The sequence below is a fragment of the Microtus oregoni genome, unplaced genomic scaffold (genome assembly GCF_018167655.1).
Source record: "Microtus oregoni isolate MIOR12 unplaced genomic scaffold, Mior012 000033F_ref0000390, whole genome shotgun sequence".
NCBI lineage: Eukaryota > Metazoa > Chordata > Mammalia > Rodentia > Cricetidae > Microtus > Microtus oregoni.
Genome location: NW_024543092.1, coordinates 7,107,056 through 7,119,461, shown reverse-complemented (window position 1 = coordinate 7,119,461; position 12,406 = coordinate 7,107,056). Strand labels below are relative to the sequence as shown.

At 42.1% G+C, this 12,406-nt stretch overlaps 1 protein-coding gene across 1 annotated transcript in view; it reads right to left on the bottom strand.

Annotated features, from left to right (window-relative positions):
* Positions 1-1,679: 1,679 nt before the first annotated feature.
* The window catches only part of Samd5 (sterile alpha motif domain containing 5), a 50,107-nt gene continuing 39,380 nt past the window's right edge, over positions 1,680-12,406 (bottom strand). Inside the window, exon 2 of the mRNA XM_041680292.1 lies at positions 1,680-3,332. Within this exon, the coding sequence (XP_041536226.1) occupies positions 3,270-3,332 (63 nt within the window). The 3' untranslated portion in view covers positions 1,680-3,269. The remainder of the gene's footprint in view (positions 3,333-12,406) is intronic.

The window sequence follows — 12,406 nt, the reverse complement described above, 5'->3', positions numbered from 1 at the left end:
GAGAGAGACAGTTCAGCGCTTGCTGATGCCATGTCTGAGCCAAGGACTGAAAATAGGTATAAACTGCAGAACTCCTAAGCCTCTTAAGTAGAGGGGATATTTGTTTTTGCCATTTTATGGATGAAAGAAAAGAAGCTTTAAGTTTCAGTGTGATTTGCAATGATTCCTCAAGCTACAGTAGAGTTTGTGCACCTTGGAGTGTTGGCTCAAGAAAGCACCACTGGAATAGTTCTAGAATCTGAATTATGATTTGAGTAATTTCAAAGGAAGCCCTCATGCTCACTGTCCTCTTGTAGTTCAAATTACCAACCATGATGCAAACTGCTCTGGTCTAAAAAAATACTTGATCTTCTTGGACTGAGAAACCACTATCTTTTATGGGTATACATTTGCTTCTGAGATTTTTGGCTTTATTTTTTCCTTAAATTGTTATTTTCTTTATGTCCAGAAATATCTCTTCTTTTCCTCCCTCCTTCTCTTCCTCCCTCCCTAATTGTGCTTTCGTGTGTGTGTGTGTGCGTGTGTGCACGCGTGCCCATGCGTGTACATACATACTCATGTGCAGGCCAGAGGTCAGCTTCAGGTGTTCTCTACAGGCACATCTTGTTTTGGTTTTCCTGTTTTGATTGTTTGTTTTGGCACAGGGTCCCTCATTGGCCTGTGACTGACTCACCAAGTAGGCTAGAATGACCATCCAGTAAGCCCCAGGGGTCTGTTGTCTTGTCCTCCCCAGTGCATACTGCTATACCTGGCTTTTTTACATGGTAGCTTCTAGGGCTCAAACATTGGTCCTCATGCTTTCATGGCACAAACTTGACTAACTGAGCCTTCTCCATAGTCCCATCTAATTTATTCTGTTTTGTTCTGATTTGTTTATGGAGACAGAATTCTCATTACATAGCCCAGGCTGGTCTCAAGCTTGGAATTCAGCTGGGATTACAGATGTGTGCCACCCTGCTTGATGAAGCAATTTTTGCATGAGTTAGATTTGTTCACATACTCACAATTTTTTTAAGATGAAGAAAATTTTGCTGTGATTCTATAAGCCTCTCAATATTATAAAATAAGACCCTGTCATAACCTGATTTGAATGGGAACTATGAATTGACATATCAAGACATGAATCTTGCTGTTTCATATTTTCATCTTTCACATTCAGATATTAATGAAATCACCAGCGTTTATAGAAAAAAGGAAAAGACATGCTGATAAATTGACTCTTCCTAAAGATAAGTCCCAATAGAACAATTCAAGGGCAGAGTTCCTTTGGTATGCTGTCCTACCTCATTTTGATTTAATGTACAGGAAAAACCAGCAAGCTCCTTCTCACTGATTCCCTCCATAGAGTTTTATTCTCCTTTCTTTACCCAAGAAACCTTTCAGACCCACTGGCTATTCTACCATCTTAAATTGTGACTCATAATTTAGGTAGGTTATTGTTAATTTCAAATTCCAGTAGTGGCATAGAAACAAGATTTAAATTCAGCCCAATAATTGAAGTCGGACATCATTCAAATGGAAAATAAAACTTGAAAGGATGTGAGACCCTTTTTGGTTGCAGAGGATTTTATTCTTATTGCCTCTAGGGTAAATAATAGATTTTTTTCAGAAATTGGGTCCTTACTAGCCACAGTTCAACAAATGCATGCAAATGGACATCTGTAAAATAAATCTGTCACGGAGGTGGCACCTGGAAATGAAGTCTCAACCAGGAAGCAATTCATTATCACAGTAAATCATATCAGTGATCTATGTGGACACCCACACCTCTTCAAAATAAAAAAAAAAATCTAACAGGTATCTTAAAGACCAGCTTATTTGAAAAGGTGATGGAGCAGTTGATTGTATCGGAGAAGGAGCCACTCACAACATGCTCTTGGGAGTTAATTTCCTTACATCTGTATTTAATCTCGAGAAAGGCTTTGCAGAGTGATACATTCATCTCTGAAGGCAGCTCGAGTGTTTAAATTTTAGATTTTAAAAACAGTATTTGTGACATGAATGCCTTTGGAAATCTCACCCCTTCTTAATTGCCTACCTATTCCTAAAGACAAGGTGAATGCCAATCTCTTGCCTTTAAAGGTTTCCTGTTCTTGTCCATAATTTTAGTGACATAAGCCTGCACCTTTAATGTACTTCTGAGTGGTGAAGAGACAATTCCGCAGTACAGGACAGCTGAGGGGCTCTCTCAACTTGCCAGCCCCCGCAGCTTGCTGGCATTGTTTAATCTCCCATAGCCTTCTCTCATCTAAGATCAGACCCTATCTTCACTCTTGCATTTTCTTAGCAGGAAATCAAACTAACAACATCCAAAGGGAATAATGACGAGACATGAAAAAAAACAAAACAAACCCCAAACTCCAGATTCATTTCCTCACTCCCACCCATTTCCCTCTGTCTTCCTCAAGCACCGGTCCATGGACAAGGCTCCTCTTGCCTACTGCCACAGGTCACGTCCCTGCCCCAAAACTTGTATCCGAAGTCTACTAAAGAGAGGGAGATGATATAAGGCAACTTGGGAAGGGGGGGCAGGGGAAGTCTCTGGGCAAGGAAGAATGAAACAACTCATGTGTTCAATATCATGTGAGGACATGGCACTCCTAATGGAACAACATACCTCCACCAGATTAAATTTAAAAAGTTAGAAAGGAATTTCTTCCTTAAACGGTCAGTACTATGCTTCTATTTATATGTGAACTCACCATATGAAGTACCTAAAGGAAGAGTTCCTTCACCAAACTTCTTTAGATAGGATTATATACGACATAACATAAATTAATAAAAACAGCGCTCTCGCCAAAGTAGAATAACTTGTATGTTAAAATATAAAGTGAAAGTTACTGTTCTCGAGATAGAGGCTAACTTGAAAGTGATATGATTAATTAGCTATTGTAAGAAACATTTTTGGTATGGTATACTTAAAATTAGTAATTACCCACAAGTCTTAACCCCATCTATTACGATGAAAAATTCAAAGAGCGAAGGAGAGAAATCCCAAGAGATGTATTGAACTTCGTCCCGCATGGAGTGTCGTTTTAAACCAAGTTCAAAGGATTTTCGTGGGCAGCACGTCGCTGCCTTACACTAGCTACACGTAAGTTATTCATCTTACTAAGTTGGTTATTCCAGAACTTTCCAAGCCAAAAATTTAAGCTGATGAGTGTTTCCAGAGTGACCATCCAGTTCCCTTTGTGAAAGGAGAGTCTAAATATGCCCTTTTCCAGTCTTCAGCCCCTCATCAGTCCTCCACGGGCTCTCAAAAATGATAGCTAGCGGTTCTGTGATGACTTCGGCCAATTCATTAAGTACGCTAGGATGCCAGCCATTGGGACCTGTGGATTTGAACATATCTGGGTTACTGAGGTTCCATTTTACCCATCCTTCCCCTAGTCCATCACGGATGCCTGTTCCTGCCTTCAAGCCAGGCTCGTCCCTTTCTGATTACCCTGTAGACTTTTGAAAAACAGCATTCAGTGCTTCCGTTTCTTCCACACTCATTTTCTCTTTTATGATAATAAATGGAGAACACATTATTTTCTTCTGAAGCTTTTGGTTTATTTTTAAATGGTCTACTTTATTTTCTTATATATACCTTGTGAAAAAGGGAAAATGAAAACCTCAAATCTACCTTGCAATAATTTGGATTTCTCCGTCACATTGTTGAATACATGTGTTAGCAACTCTTAATAACAGAGCCTTAGTTAACATCCTGCAGACTCTCCGAATGCTAATGACTGCCTATCTCACGTGCAAAGGGAACTTTTGTATTCGACTTGTAACAGTAGACGCCAGTGCTAATTCAGAATGCATCTTCCAAAATAAAGACGATTCACAATCATCTTTAATCATTATCATTTGTATGCATAAACAATGACTTCCTCTGCAAGGCATCTCAGAAGCAAGAGCTGGAGGTGGATGAATAAGAATGTCTGTCAGAGCAGTAGCCCAGCAGAATGCATTTGCTATGTGGTCATCGGCGTCCAGGGCCTCAGGTCTACAACACATTAATCATCTCCAAGTTCTGCCAGGGGTTGACGTGTTAACCCCTTTATTGTCACACTGACTCCTCTGAAACTGAAAGGCAGCCACTGATGATAGTTTTCTGCCCATCCATTATGCTCTGCCGTGTGCTGAGTCCCCTGACAAGACCAGGAAGGACAAAGAGAGGAGAAAAGGAGAGGTGAAGGGACAAAGAAACCTGAGACTGTTCCCTGGTTTTGGATTTCTTGGATCCAACTGTTTGGTTTGGGTTTTTTGTTGTTGTTGTTGTTGTTGTTGTTGTTGTTGCTGTTTCTGAGAAAACTGTTTATGTTTGTTTTCCTAATCTATCTCTCACTCCACCCTTATACAGAAGTTTAGTCTTTGAAACTTAGCAACACCCCCCAAATGTAAATCATATTGCAGAGAACCCTTTTAGAGGACAATTCTACACACCTCTCTAAAATTTTTCTCAGAACGTGGAAGTCTCACCCTTGCTCTTGCAATGGCCACTTGCTGACTGCCACATTATCTGTTAGTGTTAGTCTGGGAGACACCATCAAGTAATTCAAGCCGGTAGGAAGTATTACTGAGCAAGCTTCATTGTTCTTCCTTCCAGAGAGAAAACTATTTATTGTCCTCTGGGTTGGTATTTGGCTCTAACTCTAAGAAAGTTTTACTAATAATTAATATATTCAAAAGTCACCTTTTAAAAATCTAGCCTAATTTAATACCTCTATTAAAATCGCTTCCTGTTGCAATCTGTAGTAGCATAATCTTTTATCTATCTTGACAATCAAAGTTGTTGAGATGGTCTGGAGAGCAGCAGGGGAGAAAGGTGAAGTCCTAGAGAGGAGAGATCATTGTAACACAAAGGTGCAAGTTTTCTTCATTGTGGAATGCTGTAGTCGACAAGCAAATGACAGGATATTAGTAACAACAGTTCTATTTACCGTGTGGCACAAGGTAACAGCTGTTGGTATCAAGAAGAAGAGCAAGCATCAGAAAGAGACTCAAGTTAGGATGTTAGCAGTCACTAGGAGGAAGACAGTCTCTGGCTGAGAAAGAAGAGGTCCCTTATACACCTGCCCTAGAAAAGGCAGGACTCTGAATGAAGTTACCTAAACAGCATTCACGGCCTCACATGTTCCAGGGACATTTGAAGAGAATAAATGCCTTTGGACAGGCTAACATCCTTCAAGTATTGACAGTCTCTACATTAAACTTATTTGGCAACTGGGAGGGAGCATGAAGTCATTTAACAAATCTAACCACAAACCCACAGCCTCCGAAATCTCACTTGCATTTGGTTCCACAAAAACAAAGCAAATTCACTTAACAAGCTGAGTCTTGCAATTTGCTATTTTTTCCTTCCCGAGGGAAGAGAGCGAGAGGCCGACAAACAGGATTTCCATAGTTGGGTTATGGAGAGCTTCAAGTTGGGAGAGCAGCCACAGAGAACAGCAATTAGTGGAGCCTGTGTTGCATCACGACTTGGGAAATGTTAATATTTCCCCTGTTACGAATGCTCTCCGGGAATTGTGGCTTCATGCAGCGCTCACAAGTCCCACTCAAATGAAATAAAAATGAGCAGACTCAGAATCCCAACTAGCTAAGCAAATAACAAAGACCTCTTAGGGTCAAGCCTGCATTTGGTAGCACAGTTCCCACACCTCATTCTTTTTATTTTCCCATTGCTTGCTTTCCCCCTAAATTACCTGGCATTCTCCTTCAAGGAAAAATGGATCTCTTTTCATTCCACCAAGGAAACTATCAATATATTTGATTGCTATATATCAGTATAATAATGTTAAGTCAGAGTTATTTGTGCCCTTTTCCTTGGTTAGTGAGCAAGGTTGGCTTAACCATCATGAAAGTGAGATGAAGATGTGTCTCCATGGTCCACTCTGCACCTAACACGTGTGAGGTACAGACTTCAGTTCTCAGCACTGGAGGAGAAATGCAAAGAAGAATCATGAAAGCAACATTGTATCTGGTGGGCTCTCAAACTTCTAACCCAATCTTGGGAAGAATGAATACTATGTTGGCTTCAGGTCTTAAAACAGCTTGAGTTTTCTTGTTTTTAAAGACCAGATGTGTTAAAAGATTAAAAGAATGGTTTTACCCTCAGCATTGCTTTAAGCTAAGTGTGGTGGCAGACACCTGTATTCCCAGCACTCAAAAAAGACACAGGACAATCAGAACTCCATGGTGAGTTTGAGATCAGCCGGGCTACATGAGACCTTATCGAGAGACAGACAGAGAGAGAGGGAGAGAGGGAGAGAGAGAGAGAGAGAGAGAGAGAGCGAGAGCGCTAGAGAGAGGGCGGGGGTGGGGGAGAATATCTTGCTGGGTATGGTAGTACACGTCCATAGTCCTAATACTTTGAGACAAACTCCGTAAAATAAGAGACTGGCCTGGTCTACATGGACAAGCTAGGGCTGTAAAGTGAGACCCTGCCTTAAAAGAATAAGATAAATTTTAAAATAATCATAATAATTTTATTGTTTACAGCCTGGAAATTATCATCTCTAAATCACTAGGCCAGCACTGCTGAAGGGTTACATTCTGGTGGGTCCGTTCTGTTACTCTTCTCTCCAACTTGGAGGGTACTCCTCAGTCTCCACATGAGAGACCCACAGGCCTAGTTCTTGGTCTACGCTGGTTATTTCTCAGTCATGTCTGTTCTAGGTTTGAGTTGAGCCCCCTTCTTCCAGGATCTGACAGTTACTGTCTCTGCATCTCTACCAACTCTATAACCACACTTTTAGAAACAGTGCATTCGCGCAGAGGGTTCAGAGCCATGATGGGAAACACAGTTCAACCCACAAAGAAACTATAATTCTGTGCTTAAAAATCAAGATTTCTGAGATCTTATTTTTCCCCGTTTGATTATTCTGATTTTTAGCCAACTTCAAGTCTGTTACTCTTTGGAGTTTGTGGTTCTTCCCCTGATTACAGACAATCAGAGCTCTGCGGTGCAAGCTAACCCATCCTGGGAAGTTAGTCTCAACTTTGATATTACTCTAAAGAACAGCCACAGATGCCAATCTGATAGCCACATGTGCTCCATGTTTAGTTACTCAAAAAAAGGTGGTCTTCCTGAATAATTAATCATCTTTTTCTGCACTAGGGGGACCTGTATCACAGGAAAAAAAAATATCTTAATTTTAGGATGATGACAGTGTCTCCTAGATATAAAAGATAAAGATCAAAGTTGAAAATCTAGATGCTTCGTGATAGTTTTTGTTTTGTTTTTAACTTTATAACATACTAAAGCTAGGGTTTTTGCTATTCAGCCATGACATACTGGCCATTATTATTGAACCGAGAAAGTCAGGACTGTTCTTAGAGAAGAGACGAGCACAGCCTGGTTCTAATGGAAAGCTCTGTGAGCACAAACCTCCGTTTCAGACCTCCATCTTTCTCCCCAGGAATGCTGTCTCTGTGTGTTTGCTCACTGTTACGATCACTAGAATCATCTATAGTCTCATTCTTGCACATGTCTCATTGAAATAAGCTCCTGTTGCAGGATTTTAATCTAGAAAGTCAGCTGGGATCCCATTTTCCTTCACTTGCATAGGGAAAAAGCTTCACATATCCACTGGGCTTGCGTGGGTCTTCATGGCCATTTTAGTTCTTCTTTTCAGCATTTTGCTTAGGGATGCTCATGGCCCCAAGAAGAAAGAAGATATGATATGATACTGAACAGACAGCTACCACATAAAACACACCTTCAGCTGTCTTCTATCCTAGGGAAGCCTTACTGAGTAGCTTCCCTTAGATTCTATAGAAGCATCGATTTTTTTTTCCTTTAGAAACAAATACCTAAATGTCTTCAGTCAAATGATGAACAGTTTCTGATGATTATCCAATCTGTCTCTATCCTTGTATGCTAGGGGGTGACTTAATGCTTTCTTTCTGGAACAAATTAAACGGATTATGAGGAACTGCCTCTCAATGACTTTCTCTGAACACAAACGTTTTCAATCTTCACTCTCTGACTTATGCACAACTTTTCAGCAAATGCACACTATACTAGAGAAGCTGCCTGGGAATTTTCCTAGCCACTTATTATTCATAAAACTCCCACAAACACACTCGGAGGTTAAAAAGCAAAAACATCTTTGTCTATGCTCTCCTTGGGGCATTAACTGGTGCTATAATTTTTCCAACTGAATAGTTATGTAAATTTCTAACTTTTTCAAAAGTTTAAGAAGCTGCTTTGCAGCCCTCAGCCCCGAGTGCTGGAAGTGAAATGACCTCCTACACACAGAATAACCTGCAGGACTATGGTCAGCCAGGGACAGCCAATACCGCATGAGCTCCTTGAGGCCTGGAGTCAGAACCTCATCTATCTCTTCCATCAGTAACACAAACTCAAGAATTTAACTGCGGGGGATTCTGCATTGTGTTGTCTGTTGTTTTGTAATAATTAACAGCCAGTCAGAACAGGACCACAAAGTTAGGTCATCTCTCTACTCAGAATTGTAATAACATGGCTGAGGACAAGAAGTGGTGGTGAGTTTGGAACAGACAGGGAGCTTGGTCACCGTTCCAGACCTGAGTGAAGAAATTTGGTGGAGTTGACACAGGCAGGGAAGGGCCACAAGGATGGCCGAGGTCAAGAGTGATAATCAGGGGAGGGGGAGTCATAGAAGGAAGAGGGACCGTGCTTCAGGAAAGCCCAGAGACAAAGGATCAGAGAGTCTCAAGGAGCAACACAACTGAGGTCAGGATAAGGGCAGCTCCTGAGAAGGTACTGGTTCCTTCTTCAGCAGGGATGGGTCAAGACTGGCTGCAAGATGGGCGATAAGGTGAGAATTCTAAGGAGAAGGTTCAAGAATGAAGTCCACCCAGCCCACTTCCGATAGAAAACTGGCCTGCTGTGAGAAGGCAGGTCAGATGGGATGGCAGAGAATGACAGTGTGAGGAGCTTTTAAGGGTTCCTCTGCCCTGTGCTTCAAGGTCTCCAAATGGGACCCAAATGGGGACCAAGTACAGGCTCATGAATACAACACAGAAGATTGGAAATCCCAGGGAGTGTGCTTCTGAGCGTTTGGTCCTCTAGGGTAGTTCTTTGAAACATACTCCTTCAATGTAAAGCTCTTGGTGACACTGATGTCTACTCAGTGCCCTGGGCCACTCACTCAGGATCCTGTTACTCTGCTTTCCCCATCCCTGTCTCCTTGTGCTTGTAGCAGCATCATGCCTTACTATTTATTAACAATCTTTGAAGTTACCATCAACCTCAATGCCTGTTTCCACTGCTCACTAATACATCTGGCATTTCAGAAGGTGTCTAGTGCATACGATAATGCTCACTATCTACTAACCCACAATAGGAAATACACTATTACTATTTACCGAGAGAACTCTTTCCTTGGCAGGCACCATGTTGTGAATGTGTACTTGCATATAATCTCTCTCTACCCCACACTAACTTGTTAGTGAGCCAGAACCCAATTAGTAAATAAATGGAGAAGTTGAGGCTTCTAGACACAGATGAGCTACTCTGGAAAAGCTGATAATCCAGAGCAGAACAGTTGGCCCTTTGGCAAGTTCCAGATTATCAAATTACATCTGCACAGGACAGTCAAGTTGAATTAGCAATCTGCAGTAGCTGAGAAGTAGCCCAAGATTCCTAAGAATGGAACCTCGGTGGGAAACAGGGTTTTATCAGTGGGAATTTGTCACAGATCTGAGTTAAAATCACAGGGGATTTTAGGTGGTCCCTAAACTTCATGCCTGCTATCCTCACATAAAAAAGAGATGAAGCAGTCATCTGAAGGGAAACGTGGAGATGGGAGTAAGCCCCAGATGCCCTGAGAGCTAGGGACACCAGAGGGTCCAGAAGGACAAGGAAGGAGGCTCCCTCCTAAGTCTTTAGCGGAATCCAGTCTTCCTAACCCCAGGGTGCTTTCCTTCAAGCCTCCAGAAGCAGGATAGGAAAGCTTTCTGTTGATTTAAGCCACGTAGCTGTTGATAACTGTCACCACACCCTTAAGTAACAAATGCAGAGCACTTGCAGCAACACACAGGATCCGTCAAATGCTCTTAGGGATAGTTTGAACTGCTTTGTTAAAAAGCATATGCAAATGTGATTTTTAGTTAAGGGGAATTTTATTCACATAGAACCTGCAATGCTATGCAAAGTATTTAGCTATTGTGCAAAATGCCTATTTTGATTTTGTTTATATCATTAATTATATATATGGAAAAGCTTGGCCTCTTCCTAGTCTATATATGACATAGATTGCTTGGATTATGGAAAACATAATTTATAAAAATACATTAAGGACTATAATATATTTATGTATATATTACATAATATATATTTATGAACACATATATTCACTAATAGATCTCATTAAAGAAAAGGAAACACTAGGAACTTTCAAGAGTTGTCTAGATTTCTGTTTTCCCCTTAAACATGCATACTTCATCATTAACAATAAATATTATCTGTTGTCTTTCTTAAAATACCGTTCAAGGGCTAGAGATGACTCAGCAGTTAAGAAGATCTAGCTATCTTGTAGAAGATCTACATTCAATTCCCTCTATCCACAGGGCAGCCAACAACTGCTTGCAACTCCAGCTGCAGGGACTCTGACCCCCTCTTCAGGACCCTGTGAACAACTGCACACACATACTTACATACACACACACACGCATAGATTTTTTTTTTTTTTTTAAGAAAAGGAAAGTACTGGATTCACTTCATCTCTTTTCAGTAAATCTTCCAAGTATCCCAGTCTGAATACTCGTGACTTGCCCACAACAGCTCTCTCTTGGGGGGAAACGCTGCCGCATAGAGACGAATGTTCAGGAAACAGAGCAACAGACAATATCAATGTCCGGCATGGAAACAGGACCCTTTGCACTCCCAGTGGTACTTCCATTTTGTCACACAGAATTCAGAATGGGGGGAAAAACATACACAAAGGCTGAGATGAAATGAACTCATCATTTCATTAGTAATCCTATTGCATCATTGAGGCTGTTATGATGGAGAATGGTTCCTTTGTGTTTGTGACAGTGTGGTAGTGGGGTAAAGTCCAGAGACAGTATTAATGTGACTGCATCTGTGTCCACCATTGCTTTTCTGACGACACATGTATCTACACAATGAAAAGCAGATAATGACACAGCATCTCTGTGACATTATATCTCAAAGTCCCCTGGAGGACACCCTGGGGGGGTCTTCAGAACACACTTTGAGACTCACTGCGCTATTTCATTTCTAGACACCCCAGACCAGAGAGATCACAGCGAGTCTCAGACCGAGTCCTCTGTCTGGAATATATTATACTTTGCCCTTTCACACAACAACACCTCCTGGACAATCACTTCACACTTACCCTCCTGTCCTCCCATCTGGCTTAGTCCGACAGACCTGGGACCTTCCTGTCTTACAGAGGAGATGCCCTTTTCTGTCTGGTGATATGCAAAGATGGCTGGTCTGCTCACAAATGCACGCTTCTCTTGGGGACTGAGCTTGCCAGCCTTGAAAAATAGCAAGAGCTTTTGAAGTGACTCGGGCATTTCTTGCTTTATCAGAATTACCATGTTCTCCCAGCATCTACACTCAGCCTGCAAACACTGAAGTGTGGCCTCTGCTGGGCCTTGACCTCACCTGCCAAATTAAAATGGGCAGGCAAGCAAGACAAGTGCAGTAATCCTCTTTAGCAATTCCACCCAGGGCGTATTTGCATGTTTAGTGGCAGCCCGAAGGAAGGGCTCAGGGGAGCTGTAATATTTCCATGACTCTCTTTGTCTCTGATTTTGGCAGGGGAAAAAGAGACCCTTCAGACGCCAGCTGTCCTGGACTAGCATCTCAGGCCTTTGAAAGAGCAGCACAAACAAGTCCATGGGCCAACCCTCAGGAGGCTGACCCCACCTGTCTGAACTTGGAGGAGATGTGAAGGGGCTACCTGCAGCAGCCAGGCATGGAAAGCAGGCCTCAACCAGGCACTCTAGCTGTTAGGCAGTGCTGGTACCCAGGAGAAGAAGAGCAAGCAGAGCGTCAAACAGATAGAAGAGAGAAGAGCTCACATCTGTGCCCGCCGCGGGGATATGTGTGGATACGGATGTGAAGTGAATGCGAACATAGAAGCAGGGTGGCTAGAAGAGGGGACCGAGGGCTCTTAAATGGCCAGTCAGCTTCTAGGTAGCTCTGGAACCTTCTTGTTCTTTCCTCCAAGGACAGTTGTGAAAACCGCTGGCGGGCATAGTTCAAGACTGGATTCAACTCCAAGCTCATCACTTCCTAGATGATCTTGTGTCCATCCAACCTCATCACTGTTTCAGGGAACCCTCTGTCAAAATATGAACACCACCCTGTCCCACGTCACTGAGGGGTGTGGCAAGTATTGGTTGGAGCAATACCTGGCATCGTGTAAGCATCCTCCCTGTACAGAGACACGAA